The sequence below is a fragment of the Lepidochelys olivacea genome (genome assembly GCF_965140295.1).
Source record: "Lepidochelys olivacea isolate rLepOli2 genome assembly, chromosome: 5".
In the NCBI taxonomy this organism is placed as follows: Eukaryota; Metazoa; Chordata; order Testudines; family Cheloniidae; genus Lepidochelys; species Lepidochelys olivacea.
In genome coordinates this window covers 90,234,064-90,246,452 of record NC_140415.1, presented here as the reverse complement: position 1 = coordinate 90,246,452, position 12,389 = coordinate 90,234,064, and the positions used below count along the sequence as shown (strand labels likewise).

The window sequence follows — 12,389 nt, the reverse complement described above, 5'->3', positions numbered from 1 at the left end:
TGCAGTTAGATCTACTAGCCTGACAGGAAATCAATTAAGTTAGTGGATTGCATAAATATTGCAAAATGTGGGAAGGTCCCAATGCATTAAGCTATTAGTCATCCTAGCCAGATCATATTGCGGTGGTAGTACTAATTTACTAGTAATCTCCCCTCTCACTCCAATGCTCTGCAGTAAAATGTGAATTGGTAATGTATCCAGCTGTTCTCTCACAAACTGAAACATTTCATGCTTGTTCTCATCCCAGAAGCAAATGTTTGTTGTAGTTTGATAAAAATTTGTTGAGCCATTTTTGAGTTGAGAGTGAATGTCATTTTTCATCTAAGATTTCTCAAGACTCATTTTTTGAATATAATTAATTCAAAGAAGACTTTGTTTTAAAACTTCAAACTTGGCCATGTGATTAGTCAAGATTGAGAAACGTGCTTTTCTTTGTTTGAAGATATTTGATTTTGAAATAATAAAGTTATGGATGTTTTCTTAAAAATGCATCAATCAGAGTGTATTTTCTTACACCAGAAAGACACTGAAGTTTGATCCTTTGAACGGTCATGAGTGTCTATGTTTGGGAATCAGAGGTGGTTGGAATGAGCCACAATGCCATTGCAACACTTCTGGTACTTTCTCGGAAGTTCATTGGGGGCCAAAGCCAAAGTTACTGGAAGGATTGAGTAGGAGTTAGATCTTACCCTTAGGTAGCAATCAGTGTACATTTCTAGACACACACATAAGTAGTATTTTCTATTGGTCCATCTTTGTTGTATAACTATGTAATAAAAATGCAAGGAGGCAGAGTTATGGTTAATTCTGAATTTCTTGACTCTGTGTATTGAGAATCTCAACTTCAATGTTTCATTTGTGTAAGTATTTGGCATTTAATTGTAGCTAGGCATACATGGTAGAAAGTTTTAATTAATTACTTCTAATATTAACTTTTCTTATTCCGGTTCTTTCTTGAATAAGTATTGTATTCTGTCGCCACTGAAGCAATAAGAGGTTTAAAACAAAGGCACAAGTGGTAAATTTAAATGTTGTGTTGTTGTACTTTTACCTTGTCCAAAACAATTGTAAGCGTTCCCAGCATTAAGAGTTCTGAGGAAGAGAGAAAGTAAAATCTCACAGTGCAAATAATTATTTACTTTCTGAATACAAGTCTTGTTTTCAGTGATATTTGTAGTATTTTTCCTAGATGAGAGCTGCAGGTGCAAGGAAATGACTTCAGACGTGAAACATTAATCAGTTTGCTTTTTTCCCTTCATTTTGATTGCCAGTGCTTAGTATGTTTTTAATCGTAGTTTTTGTTTATTTTAGTTGAAGTAGCAACAGATGAGTAAAGCAAGTCTGGAATCTTTTAGCAGGATTTAAAAATAAATCTTCTGTTTTACTTTCTATGGGAGAATTCATTTAGTAGCTGCTTTGAATTAAAATTTTATAATGAATGGAGTGATGTAGAAATAAATAGAAATGAGTACAAGTTCCTGATTTCACTCGTGCAATTAACTGTACTGTTTAATTTGGTGGTGGAAAAAGAACACACTAGGAATCAAGTTGTTTGCAAAGTTTCATTTTCATATAGTTCCATCTGCTATAATAATAGCCAGGACCTGTACTACTCCCCCATTCTGCTTCGGTTCTAATTTGGTGTGGCACAAAAACAGTCTTGCTTAAAAACAAACAAACAACTCTTTTTAAATCCCAGATTTTGTTATGACAAAGTTTTAAAAGGCAAACTTTCAGTGAATAGAGGCCTAGGTGTACGTATATACATATGCACACTTAGGTATACCCATACAATTACTACAATTTTGTATAATAGGTGGGTATCTACACCTGCAAGTTAATAGTTATGTGTCTGTCTTCCACATTTGTATGAGCAAATGGGCAAGTTGGAGGTGGAAATGTAGACATGCCGGTGTCTGAGCATTTTTGTGCATAGACACTTCTGGATTGCTTTTCAAAGAAATCGGGGTCTAAAATGTATTTATTATACTCTTTGGCCCCAGTCCTGAAAGCTTTTCCATGTTTGAAGACCCTGAGCTTGCCTGAATACTCATTGATGTCAATGGGGCTGGACATAGGTTCAGGGGACCCCCTGTGCAGAGCAGATTGCAGGATTGGAGCCTTTGTTTGCTTTTTGCACTTAATTCTGGTTGGAACACAGAAATAGTTGTCAGTTTCACTTAAATCCAGTTAGTTTCATATTCTGATTCTCACATTCACTAACACATTGTTGCCATTTTTTGATTGCTAATACTGTGAAGGGAATATTTATATTCAAACACAACCTACTGAAATTAAAACTTAATGAAATAATCTATTAAAATCAAGTTTTATCAAAATCTTTCTAAAGCAAAACCTACATTTTAGTTCTAAAATATTTGACTATCATTTTAAATCTAATTAATCATGTTATGCTATGCTCGTAGACTACATTGATTATCTTCCGGTTCACTGCTTTTTAAAGACTTCTTTCTCTGCACATATGCTTGCTATAAACTCTGTGAACATGAACTTTATTTATAATCATACACACAAAAACTATGTTAAAAACATTATTAAGATTGCAAAGTCAAACACTCAAAAGTTAGGAAAAGCAAGAATTAAGGTTGCCTGGAACATTTCCTAACTATTGAGTGCTTGACTTTGCAACCCTAATAATGTTTGTTTTGTGTCTAATTTTCTACATTTTAAAAAAAAACTGAAAAAACATAAATTCCATTGTATGGCATCATCTTGACATCCACATGAGTAATCAGCATGGTAGGACTCACCAGCCAGATCTCTGCTGCTTGAGCTAATAGAGTAACTAATAGCAGTAAAAAGAAAAGGAGTACTTGTGGCACCTTAGAGACTGACCAATTTATTTGAGCATAAGCTTTCGTGAGCTACAGCTCACTTCATCGGATGCGTCCGATGAAGTGAGCTGTAGCTCACGAAAGCTTATGCTCAAATAAATTGGTTAGTCTCTAAGGTGCCACAAGTACTCCTTTTCTTTTTGCGAATACAGACTAACACGGCTGTTACTCTAAAACCTGTAATAGCAGTAAAAGACTGCAAATCTCTGTGGATGGCACTAGAGGGGAATGAGACACACTTTGCTAGTGAGTTTCACAGATATTTGCAGATAGCAGAGGAATGGTGAGATTAATGAATTCTGGAATTCTGGCTCTGGAAAGGAATGTGCCCTAGTGATCACAGACCGTTCTGTCCTCTACCTCCAACTTGTCCTTTTCCCTATCCTGTCTCTTCTCCACCTCTGGCTCCTCATCCCAGTCAATTCTCTTTACCTAGCCAGTCCCCGGACTTCTCATCTCAGTCCCAGACTCCTTAAACACCAGTCCCAGTTATACACCAGAACCCTGGCTCCTCAGCAGATCTGTCTTCTTTATACACCAACACCTTCATCCAGCTCCACTGGTACCCAATCTCCTTGCCCAGCCACTTCTAGCCTTCCTCTTGGCTCCTCATCCCATCTCAGTCTTTCCTCACTTACTGACTTGCAGTCCCCGCTCCACCTGTTTCCTTCTCTGGCTCCCAGTCACAGTTTACCACACCATAGTGGTTCTCAAACTTTTGTACTGGTGACCTCTTTCACATAGCAAGCCTCTGAGTGCGACCCCCTTTATAAATTAAAAACACTTTTAAATATATTTAACACCATTATAAATGCTGGAGGCAAAGTGGGGTTTGGGGTGGAGGCTGACAGCTCGTGATCCCCCATATAATAACCTTGTGACCCCCTGAGGGGTCCCGACTCCCAGTTTGAGAACTCCTGCCAGAGGGAAATGGGTGGTGCCTTTATCATCACCTACTGTAGAATATAGTGTAGATGCTAATTTGTGGTTACCCTTCTTTGTAGTTCTAAATACCTATTTTTAGAACCCTGAAATACATGCTTTATAAACTTCAATTCTAAATCAAATATTTGTATAATACTTACAGAACAATAGAAGCATCCTAATTTCAAGGAAGATTGTAAAATGATAGCTATTGCTTTATTGTTAATAGATGGATATGCATTGTCTTTCTTCTTCTTAATTTCCTCTCATTATCTTCTTGGAAAACCAAGAAGAGCCTGAATCAAAAAGTAGAGATTTTTGTCTCACAGTAACTGAGACTATAATATATACAATGTGAAAACACAAGTAGGACAAGAGATATCAGCTAATAATAGGTTATAAAACACTGATGAGATAGCAGATCAAGGGATCTGGCTAGATTAACATTTGAAGTTATTCAATGCCATTTATATAGAATGAATACTTTCAGTCAGATTTGTATCATCCCTGTCACAGCTGTAATGATGCCAAAAAATGGTAAAATCTTTTGGACAACAGTACTGACCTGGCTTGAATTTGACCTTATTTAAAGTGGAAAGGTTTATTCCATTACTGATGCTTTGAACTATGTACTCCCTCTCCTTTAACAATGTGATCAGTATTCAGCAAAACAGGGTCATTATTGAATACCCCCATTCTCTAGGAATCAAACTTTCTGCCTTCAATACAATGCTCTTTGCCAAGGGAGCAAGAGCTCACTTTCCGGAATCATACTAAGCAATCTGTTCTGCAGTGCACAGCATCACTAGGCTAATAGACCTGTCCCCAGTAAGATACTTTTAATATTAACAAACTTGATTTACTGCTAGTTAAAAATAGACCGTAAAAATGGAGAGTTATTTTTAATAATGTTTCTCTCCTGAAAGCTATTTGTAGGAGCCCAAGTAGTTAGTGTGTTGTATCAAAGTGATTGTTATAAAGACTGAGATTATGTTTAAAGAGATGAGTGCCAGAATACCTCTGGTATGCCAAGGGTAACTTTATAAAGAGAATGAACTGTATTATTCTAGGCAGGGCTGGTTGCAACACCTATTATTAAGGTTGCCTGACACTTCAAGGATGTGCCTTTTTTGGGGAAAAAAGTATGTGAATATGTAATTAAAGACTATATCATAATGCAGACACACCAGGAAGCTAAAGTAAGGTTGCACAGGCAGCCTTAATTTCAGCATTCTTAACTTTTCCTAAGTTTTGGGTGCTAGAATTTGGAACCTTAATTAAAGTTCTTTTAATGTAGTTTTGTTGTGGTATGCAATAGATTCAATAAAGTCAGAATGTAGGATTGTGTTAAAACAGTGAGCAATATTTTCAGGTTCTTTTTCTTCTAACTTGTAAAACCTTTCAGCTTGACTGGGTTGGAAAACTGACAGACAAAATATATATTGTCTAAACAATTGAACAAAGTAATAATATAGATGAAACATAAATTTCTTCCTTATCGTTCTCCTATCTGCAGCTGTTTAAATTCTATTGCTAGTGACATAGACAGACTGTAATCTTTTATAGAGATATTCATTGTGGTGCTTTTGTTCCTTTTCCAGGATTTTCTTTACATGCTGCTGGAGGACATCCCAGAACAAAAAGGGTATGTGAGAATCAGGTTAGAAAAGATAAAGGAAGGGGAGTAAAAATCAGCAGTAAATAAGAGTTGTGCCAACTGGAGATGTCAGTAGGGTGGTTCTAATATCACACACACACCCTGACAGGAAAGGTAAGCATAAAGCTATGTTAATACTGAGGATACATCACACTTATGTAGCACCTAAACATTAAAGAATTAGGTGCCTGACTGTCTTATACACCCTTGAACATTTTTCCCCCAATTGACTTGCCCTAGCTTACAGAAGGAAGTCTGTACCAGAGCTTTGAATAATATCTGTTCTGTACTTTAGCTACAAAATCACCCATCCGTAAAACCATATAACTGCCAGTGTCCAAATACTGGGTCAAATTTTTCTATCCTTACTCAAGTACAAGTACAGCGTACTCCATGAGTAATCCCCATTGTCTCCTCCTCGAATAATCCCCATTGTCTCCAGTGGGACTTCTTGAGGACTAAGGTACTGTTCAAAGTGTGTAAGGGGATCAGAAGCTGACTCATAGTTATATAATGGATAACTGCAGTTCAGCCTGCAACAAACAAAAAATTGATCTTGTGAAAAGTAAACAGAAGATGTTGCTTGGTATTTTAGACAGCCAAAGGAAAAACAGAAATGGAAGAAATATTGTTGGCTATAGCTGGTAAAGCCTATTGGCCAAGGTAGCTCTCTGAGATATTTGCACAAATCCCACTATTGTCAGTGAAAGTTGCATACATGTATCTGAATGTCAGTGTCCCTTCATACAGTCAATTAATTTTTCCATTTATAAACTGTCATAACTGCTTGGTTCACTGTTTAATCAGAAGGTCTGGAAGTCTTAATTCTCTTGTTCTTGTATATTCAGCTGCTAAAAGTATCTGAGAAACTTCAGATTAAACCTGCTTCATAATGAGCAGTATGTTAGATCCAGTATCAACATTACAAAGTCTCTCAGGAGTTTTATACCTCATGATAGGGGGAGTAATAATTTGATAACTAGTCTGTCTTCCAACTGCCAACTCTCAACCATTTTGAGAACACAAGTTAGAAATATTGCCAAGTTTTATCAAGTTTGAAGTGTTTTATAAAAAATGTTTACGTTTCAACCAAGAAAAATGATATTACCAAGCACCCTTTTTTTCCTTTTTGGTGTCATTGACTTTTATTTTCCATAGTCATAAATATGGAGGAGAGAGAACGATATATTGTATTGTAAAGGGGTTAATTATTCCATAAGGTCCTGTAAAATATTTGGGAGCTGGTTTGACCATAAACTGCTTTGTTTTTGCAAGGTGGTCAAAATAAAATGTGTTTGAATCATTTTACTGATCACAGTTCTGCTGTGTATTCGAAATAAAGGGCCAGTACACTCTGCACGCTGGATGAGACATATGACTTTCGCCAGTTTGTTCCACCCCCTACCGTATTTTCATGGCCTAGGATCATTGGAGATAATAGAGTGAGGGAGATAAAGGGGATGTCCCCTGTTGACCACCAACAAACATTTGCATTAGCATCTTGACAATTATCATATTTTCAGTTGAATGCAAGTCAACTACCAAAGAGGTATGTGTAGTAAATGTAGTGTAGGGGGATACGTGTTCTTAAATACGTGGACATTTTGTAGATACTGGCTTTTCAAAGGTTATGTATTTGCTTCACACCTTGGAGAGTCCAAGAAAAGATGATGGAAATGAAACTTTCAATTTCTGCTATTCTTTCATATCCCAGAACTTGTGAGCTACTGAGCATCCTCATTTCCCATGTAAGTCAGGATGTTTAAGTACCTTGTAAGGTGGGTCCCCCAAAGGCATTGTGAATGTGCTACTGTAACCCAGGGGTTAAATATTAGCTATTTACAAATTGTCTCTAACTAGATTATTTGTTATGTTGCATCATGAGTTTAATGTCTAGCAGAAAAAGATATGACATGATCCAATGGTGGGAAGTTGAAGTTTGACAAATTTAGACTGGAAATCAGGCATACATTTTAAACAGTGAGAATAATTAACCATTGGAAGATTTTACCAAAGGTCATGGTGGACTCTCCATCTCTGACAATTTTTGAAACAAGATTGCATGTTTTTCTAAAAGATCTGCTCTAGCAATTATTTTGAGGGAGTTCTATGACCTGTGCTGTACCGGAGGTCAGACTAGATGATCACAGTGGTCTGGCTTTGGAATCTATGAATCTGGTCCAGGCTCTTTTTTTTAAACTTTTCCAAAAATACCTCAGGAATAATACTTTTATAAATAATGAGAAGTGGTTTTCTAGCTCAAAAATGGTCAGGAAAAACAAAAAGTCTAGTTAGGGAAGTTAGTTCATTTTAATGACATTAAAATACCCAGATTTCTTGTTAAACCCTCTTTTTTCCATTTTTCACTTTTCCTATTCTTAGATTTGGTACAAAGTGTTATTTGAACAAGGAAACCAATTTTCGATCTAGATATGTGCCAGGATATTTTCACTTTTAGTAAGATCACTGCAAATGAAGTATGGCTCCAGTTGCTCTTGCATACCCCTATGGAATGTAAAGGCAGAATTTCAGATTCATGGTAATCTATTTTGTAACCAGACATTTGATATACCTGAATTTGTCTACTGCCAAAATCACACTGGGTGCAGAGATCAGTGCTAACGCCAAGACTAACAAAAGGTCATCTGTACATAGAGCAGGCTTTTATTCCTTGTGTGTTGTAATGATGCTTTTCTGTTACTGGACATTCTCTGTTATGATTTGTATATACCTTCATAACTAGGGTAAAAGAGCAAGGGCAGAGGGGGATTCATTGTTCTTCCAAAATTAAATTTGTCTAAACATCTTCCATTGATGAATGTTTCATCACACATGATTTCCAGGATTGGAATGAAATGCATTTAAACATAAGAGCTAAATCTAAAAAGCCTCTTTGCACAAAAATGGCAGATCTACCCAACTCAATCAACTATCATTTTAATACTAAGAAAAGCCCCTTAGTTGGATGGTATTAAACACCCATATTAAACTCCTAATGTTTGTCCTGAAGTGGTGGCCCTTATAAAAATGCTTAATAGTATAAATTTAGGCCAAACTCCTGCCCCCACTTCTGCCCGTACTGTCGACAATAGTGTTTACTGGTGTAACTGAGAACAGAATTTGGTCTATTGTAGATTTTGGCAATGAGAATTCCTGGATTATCATTGGCTGAAAAAGTCATATGACAACATGGCAATTTTATATAGTTTATATGTTGGAATAATGCTAATTATTTTTCTGTTATTGGATACATCAGGTGAGGTCTAAAGCACTCTTGCACCAAAGTTTGAGTTTCCCTCCAGTATAGGAGGGCTTTAGTTTTTAGTTACAGATAATTTTTCAACTGATACCCGTTGATCGGCAACTGCATCGAAGAGACTCTTCTCCATTCAGATGCAGCCTCCCAAGTGACATCCCCGTTGATTTTTGTCTTCCTTTCAGACCTACAAGAGATCGTTTCAACGTGTATCTATACTTATGCATGTAGAGTACAGACTCTGCACACCTAGCTAGCATGGGTATAAATAGCAGTGTAAGTGGTGCGGCATGGCTTTTGTGAGTAGAATGTCCAACACATCTGACCCCCCAGGGTATGTACCCTACATAGCTTTCTACACACCCAAGCACATTTACACTTCTATTTTTAGCAGTGTAGTGTCCTGCTGCCTCCTCACTGCCAAAGCCTTTCCCTGCTACAATGAAAGGCTCCAGCAATGAGGAAAAGCTCTGGCAGCTCTCCAGTGCTGGAGCCTTTGCCCACTGCCTGCCCCTTCCAGAGCCTTTCCTTGCCACAGTGAAAGGTGCCGCTGGAGTTTTTCCCTGATGTCTCCACATTTCTGGAGCCTTTCACTGCCACAGTGACAACTGTGAACACAGCCTGCCTTTCACTGCAGCGTGTAGCTACACGTGTAGTAGAAGAGTGGCATAGCATAAGTGCCTGGTTTAGAGGACTGCTCCTCTGAAGGGAGCTTGGCTATTGAAAACTCTTCTCCAGGGCAATATCCCCTGACAGACCATGGCAGGAGGAGGCCAGGACGAGATAGGGTAGAGGACATTATATATTTGCAGGCTCCTTGCTTTGCCTCTTCTCTGCTAAGGAACTTTTTGTATGAAGGACTAAGGGCCGAAGAAACTAACAGATGTCTAAGGGTATGACTACATCAGTGGAAGAGGTTTTTCTGTTGATGTAGGTAATCCATCTCTCCAAGAGGAGGTAGCTAGGTCAGTGGAAGAATCCTTCTGTTGACCTAGCCATATCTACACTATGGGTAAGGTCAACCTATCTACTATGCTTAGGGTATGTCTACACTACGGAATAAGGTTGAATTTATAGAAGTCTTTTTTTAGAAATCGATTTTATATATTCGAGTGTGTGTGTCCCCACAGAAAATGCTCTAAGTGCATTAAGTGCATTAACTCGGCGGAGCGCTTCCACAGTACCGAGGCTAGAGTCGACTTCCAGAGCATTGCACTGTGGATAGCTATCCCACAGTTCCCGCAGTCTCCGCTGCCCATTGGAATTCTGGGTTGAGATCCCAATGCCTGATGGGGCTAAAACATTGTCACGGGTGGTTCTGGGTACATATCGTCAGGCCCCCCTTCCCTCCCTCCATGAAAGCAAGGGCAGACAATCGTTTCACGCCTTTTTTCCTGAGTTACCTGTGCAGACGCCATACCACGGCAAGCATGGAGACCGCTCAGGTAACCGTCACCCTATGTCTCCTGGGTGCTGGCAGATGTGGTACTGCATTGCTACACAGTAGCAGCAACCCATTGCCTTCTGGCAGCAGACGGTGCAGTACGACTGGTAGCCGTCCTCGTCGTGTCCGAGGTCACGTCGTCACGAGGTCACGATGTCATCCTGGCCACGTCGGCTGGGAGCGCCTGGGCAGACATGGGCGCAGGGACTAAATTTGGAGTGACTTGACCAGGTCATTCTCTTTAGTCCTGCAGTCAGTCCTATTGAACCGTCTTATGGTGAGCAGGCAGGTGATACGGATTGCTAGCAGTCCTATTGCACCATCTTCTGCCGAGCAGCCATGAGATGTGGATGGCATGCAGTCCTTCTGCACCGTCTGCTGCCAACCAAAGATGTAAAAGATAGATGGAGTGGATCAAAACAAGAAATAGACCAGATTTGTTTTGTATTCATTTGCTTCCCCCCTTCCCCTGTCTAGGGGACTTATTCCTCTAGGTCACACTGCAGTCACTCACAGAGAAGGTGCAGCGAGGTAAATCTAGTCATGTATCAATCAGAGGCCAAGCTAACCTCCTTGTTCCAATAAGAACAATAACTTAGGTGCACCATTTCTTATTGGAACCCTCCGTGAAGTCCTGTCTGAAATACTCCTTGATGTAAAGCCACCCCCTTTGTTGATTTTAGCTCCCTGAAGCCAACCCTGTAAGCCGTGTCCTCAGTCGCCCCTCCCTGCGTCAGAGCAACGGCAAACAATCGTGCATCTGAGAGTGCTGTCCAGAGCAGTCACAATGGAGCACTCTGATGGGGCTAAAACATTGCTGCGGGTGGTTCTGGGTACATATTGTCAGGCCCCCGTTCCCTCCCTCCCTCCGTGAAAGCAAGGGCAGACAATCGTTTCGCGCCTTTTTTCCTGAGTTACCTGTGCAGATGCCATACCACGGCAAGCATGGAGCCCGCTCAGGTAACCATCACCCTATGTCTCCTGGGTGCTGGCAGACGTGGTACTGCATTGCTACACAGTAGCAGCAACCCATTGCCTTCTGGCAGCAGACAGTGCAGTATGACTGGTAGCCGTCCTCGTCGTGTCCGAGGTGCTCCTGGCCACGTTGGCTGGGAGCGCCTGGGCAGACATGGGCGCAGGGACTAAATTTGGAGTGACTTGACCAGGTCATTCTCTTTAGTCCTGCAGTCAGTCCTATCGAACCGTCTTATGGTGAGCAGGCAGGCGATACGGATTGCTAGCAGTTGTACTGTACCATCTTCTGCCGGGCAGGCAAGAGATGAGGATGGCTAGCAGTCGTACTGTACCATCTTCTGCCGAGCAGCCATGAGATGTGGATGGCATGCAGTCCTTCTGCACCGTCTGCTGCCAGCCAAAGATGTAAAAGATAGATGGAGTGGATCAAAACAAGAAATAGACCAGATTTGTTTTGTACTCATTTGCCTCCTCCCCTGTCTAGGGGACTCATTCCTCTAGGTCACACTGCAGTCACTCACAGAGAAGTTGCAGCGAGGTAAATCTAGCCATGTATCAATCAGAGGCCAAGCTAACCTCCTTGTTCCAATAAGAACAATAACTTAGGTGCACCATTTCTTATTGGAACCCTCTGTGAAGTCCTGCCTGAAATACTCCTTGATGTAAAGCCACCCCCTTTGTTGATTTTAGCTCCCTGAAGCCAACCCTGTAAGCCGTGTCGTCAGTCGCCCCTCCCTCCGTCAGAGCAACAGCAGACAATCATTCCGCGCCTTTTTTCTGTGCGGATGCCATACCAAGGCAAGCATGGAGGCCGCTCAGCTCACTTTGGCAATTAGGAGCACATTAAACACCACACGCATTATCCAGCAATATATGCAGCACCGGAACCTGGCAAAGCGATACCGGGCGAGGAGGTGACGTCAGCGCAGTCATGTGAGTGATCAGGACATGGACACAGACTTCTCTGAAAGCATGGGCCCTGCCAATGCATGCATCATGGTGCTAATGGGGCAGGTTCATGCTGTGGAACGCCGATTCTGGGCTCGGGAAACAAGCACAGACTGGTGGGACCGCATAGTGTTGCGGGTCTGGGACGATTCCCAGTGGCTGCGAAACTTTTGCATGTGTAAGGGCACTTTCATGGAACTTTGTGACTTGCTTTCCCCTGCCCTGAGGCGCATGAATACCAAGATGAGAGCAGCCCTCACAGTTGAGAAGCGAGTGGCGATAGCCCTGTGGAAGCTTGCAATGCCAGACAGCTACCGGTCAGTTGGGAAT

General features: G+C 40.6%; 1 protein-coding gene across 1 annotated transcript in view; it reads left to right on the top strand.

The window, feature by feature from the left end:
- AOPEP (aminopeptidase O (putative)) overlaps window positions 1-12,389 on the top strand; it is a 391,354-nt gene that overhangs the window by 224,569 nt on the left and 154,396 nt on the right. Inside the window, exon 16 of the mRNA XM_084629083.1 lies at window positions 5,381-5,424. Within this exon, the coding sequence (XP_084485209.1) occupies window positions 5,381-5,424 (44 nt within the window). The remainder of the gene's footprint in view (window positions 1-5,380; window positions 5,425-12,389) is intronic.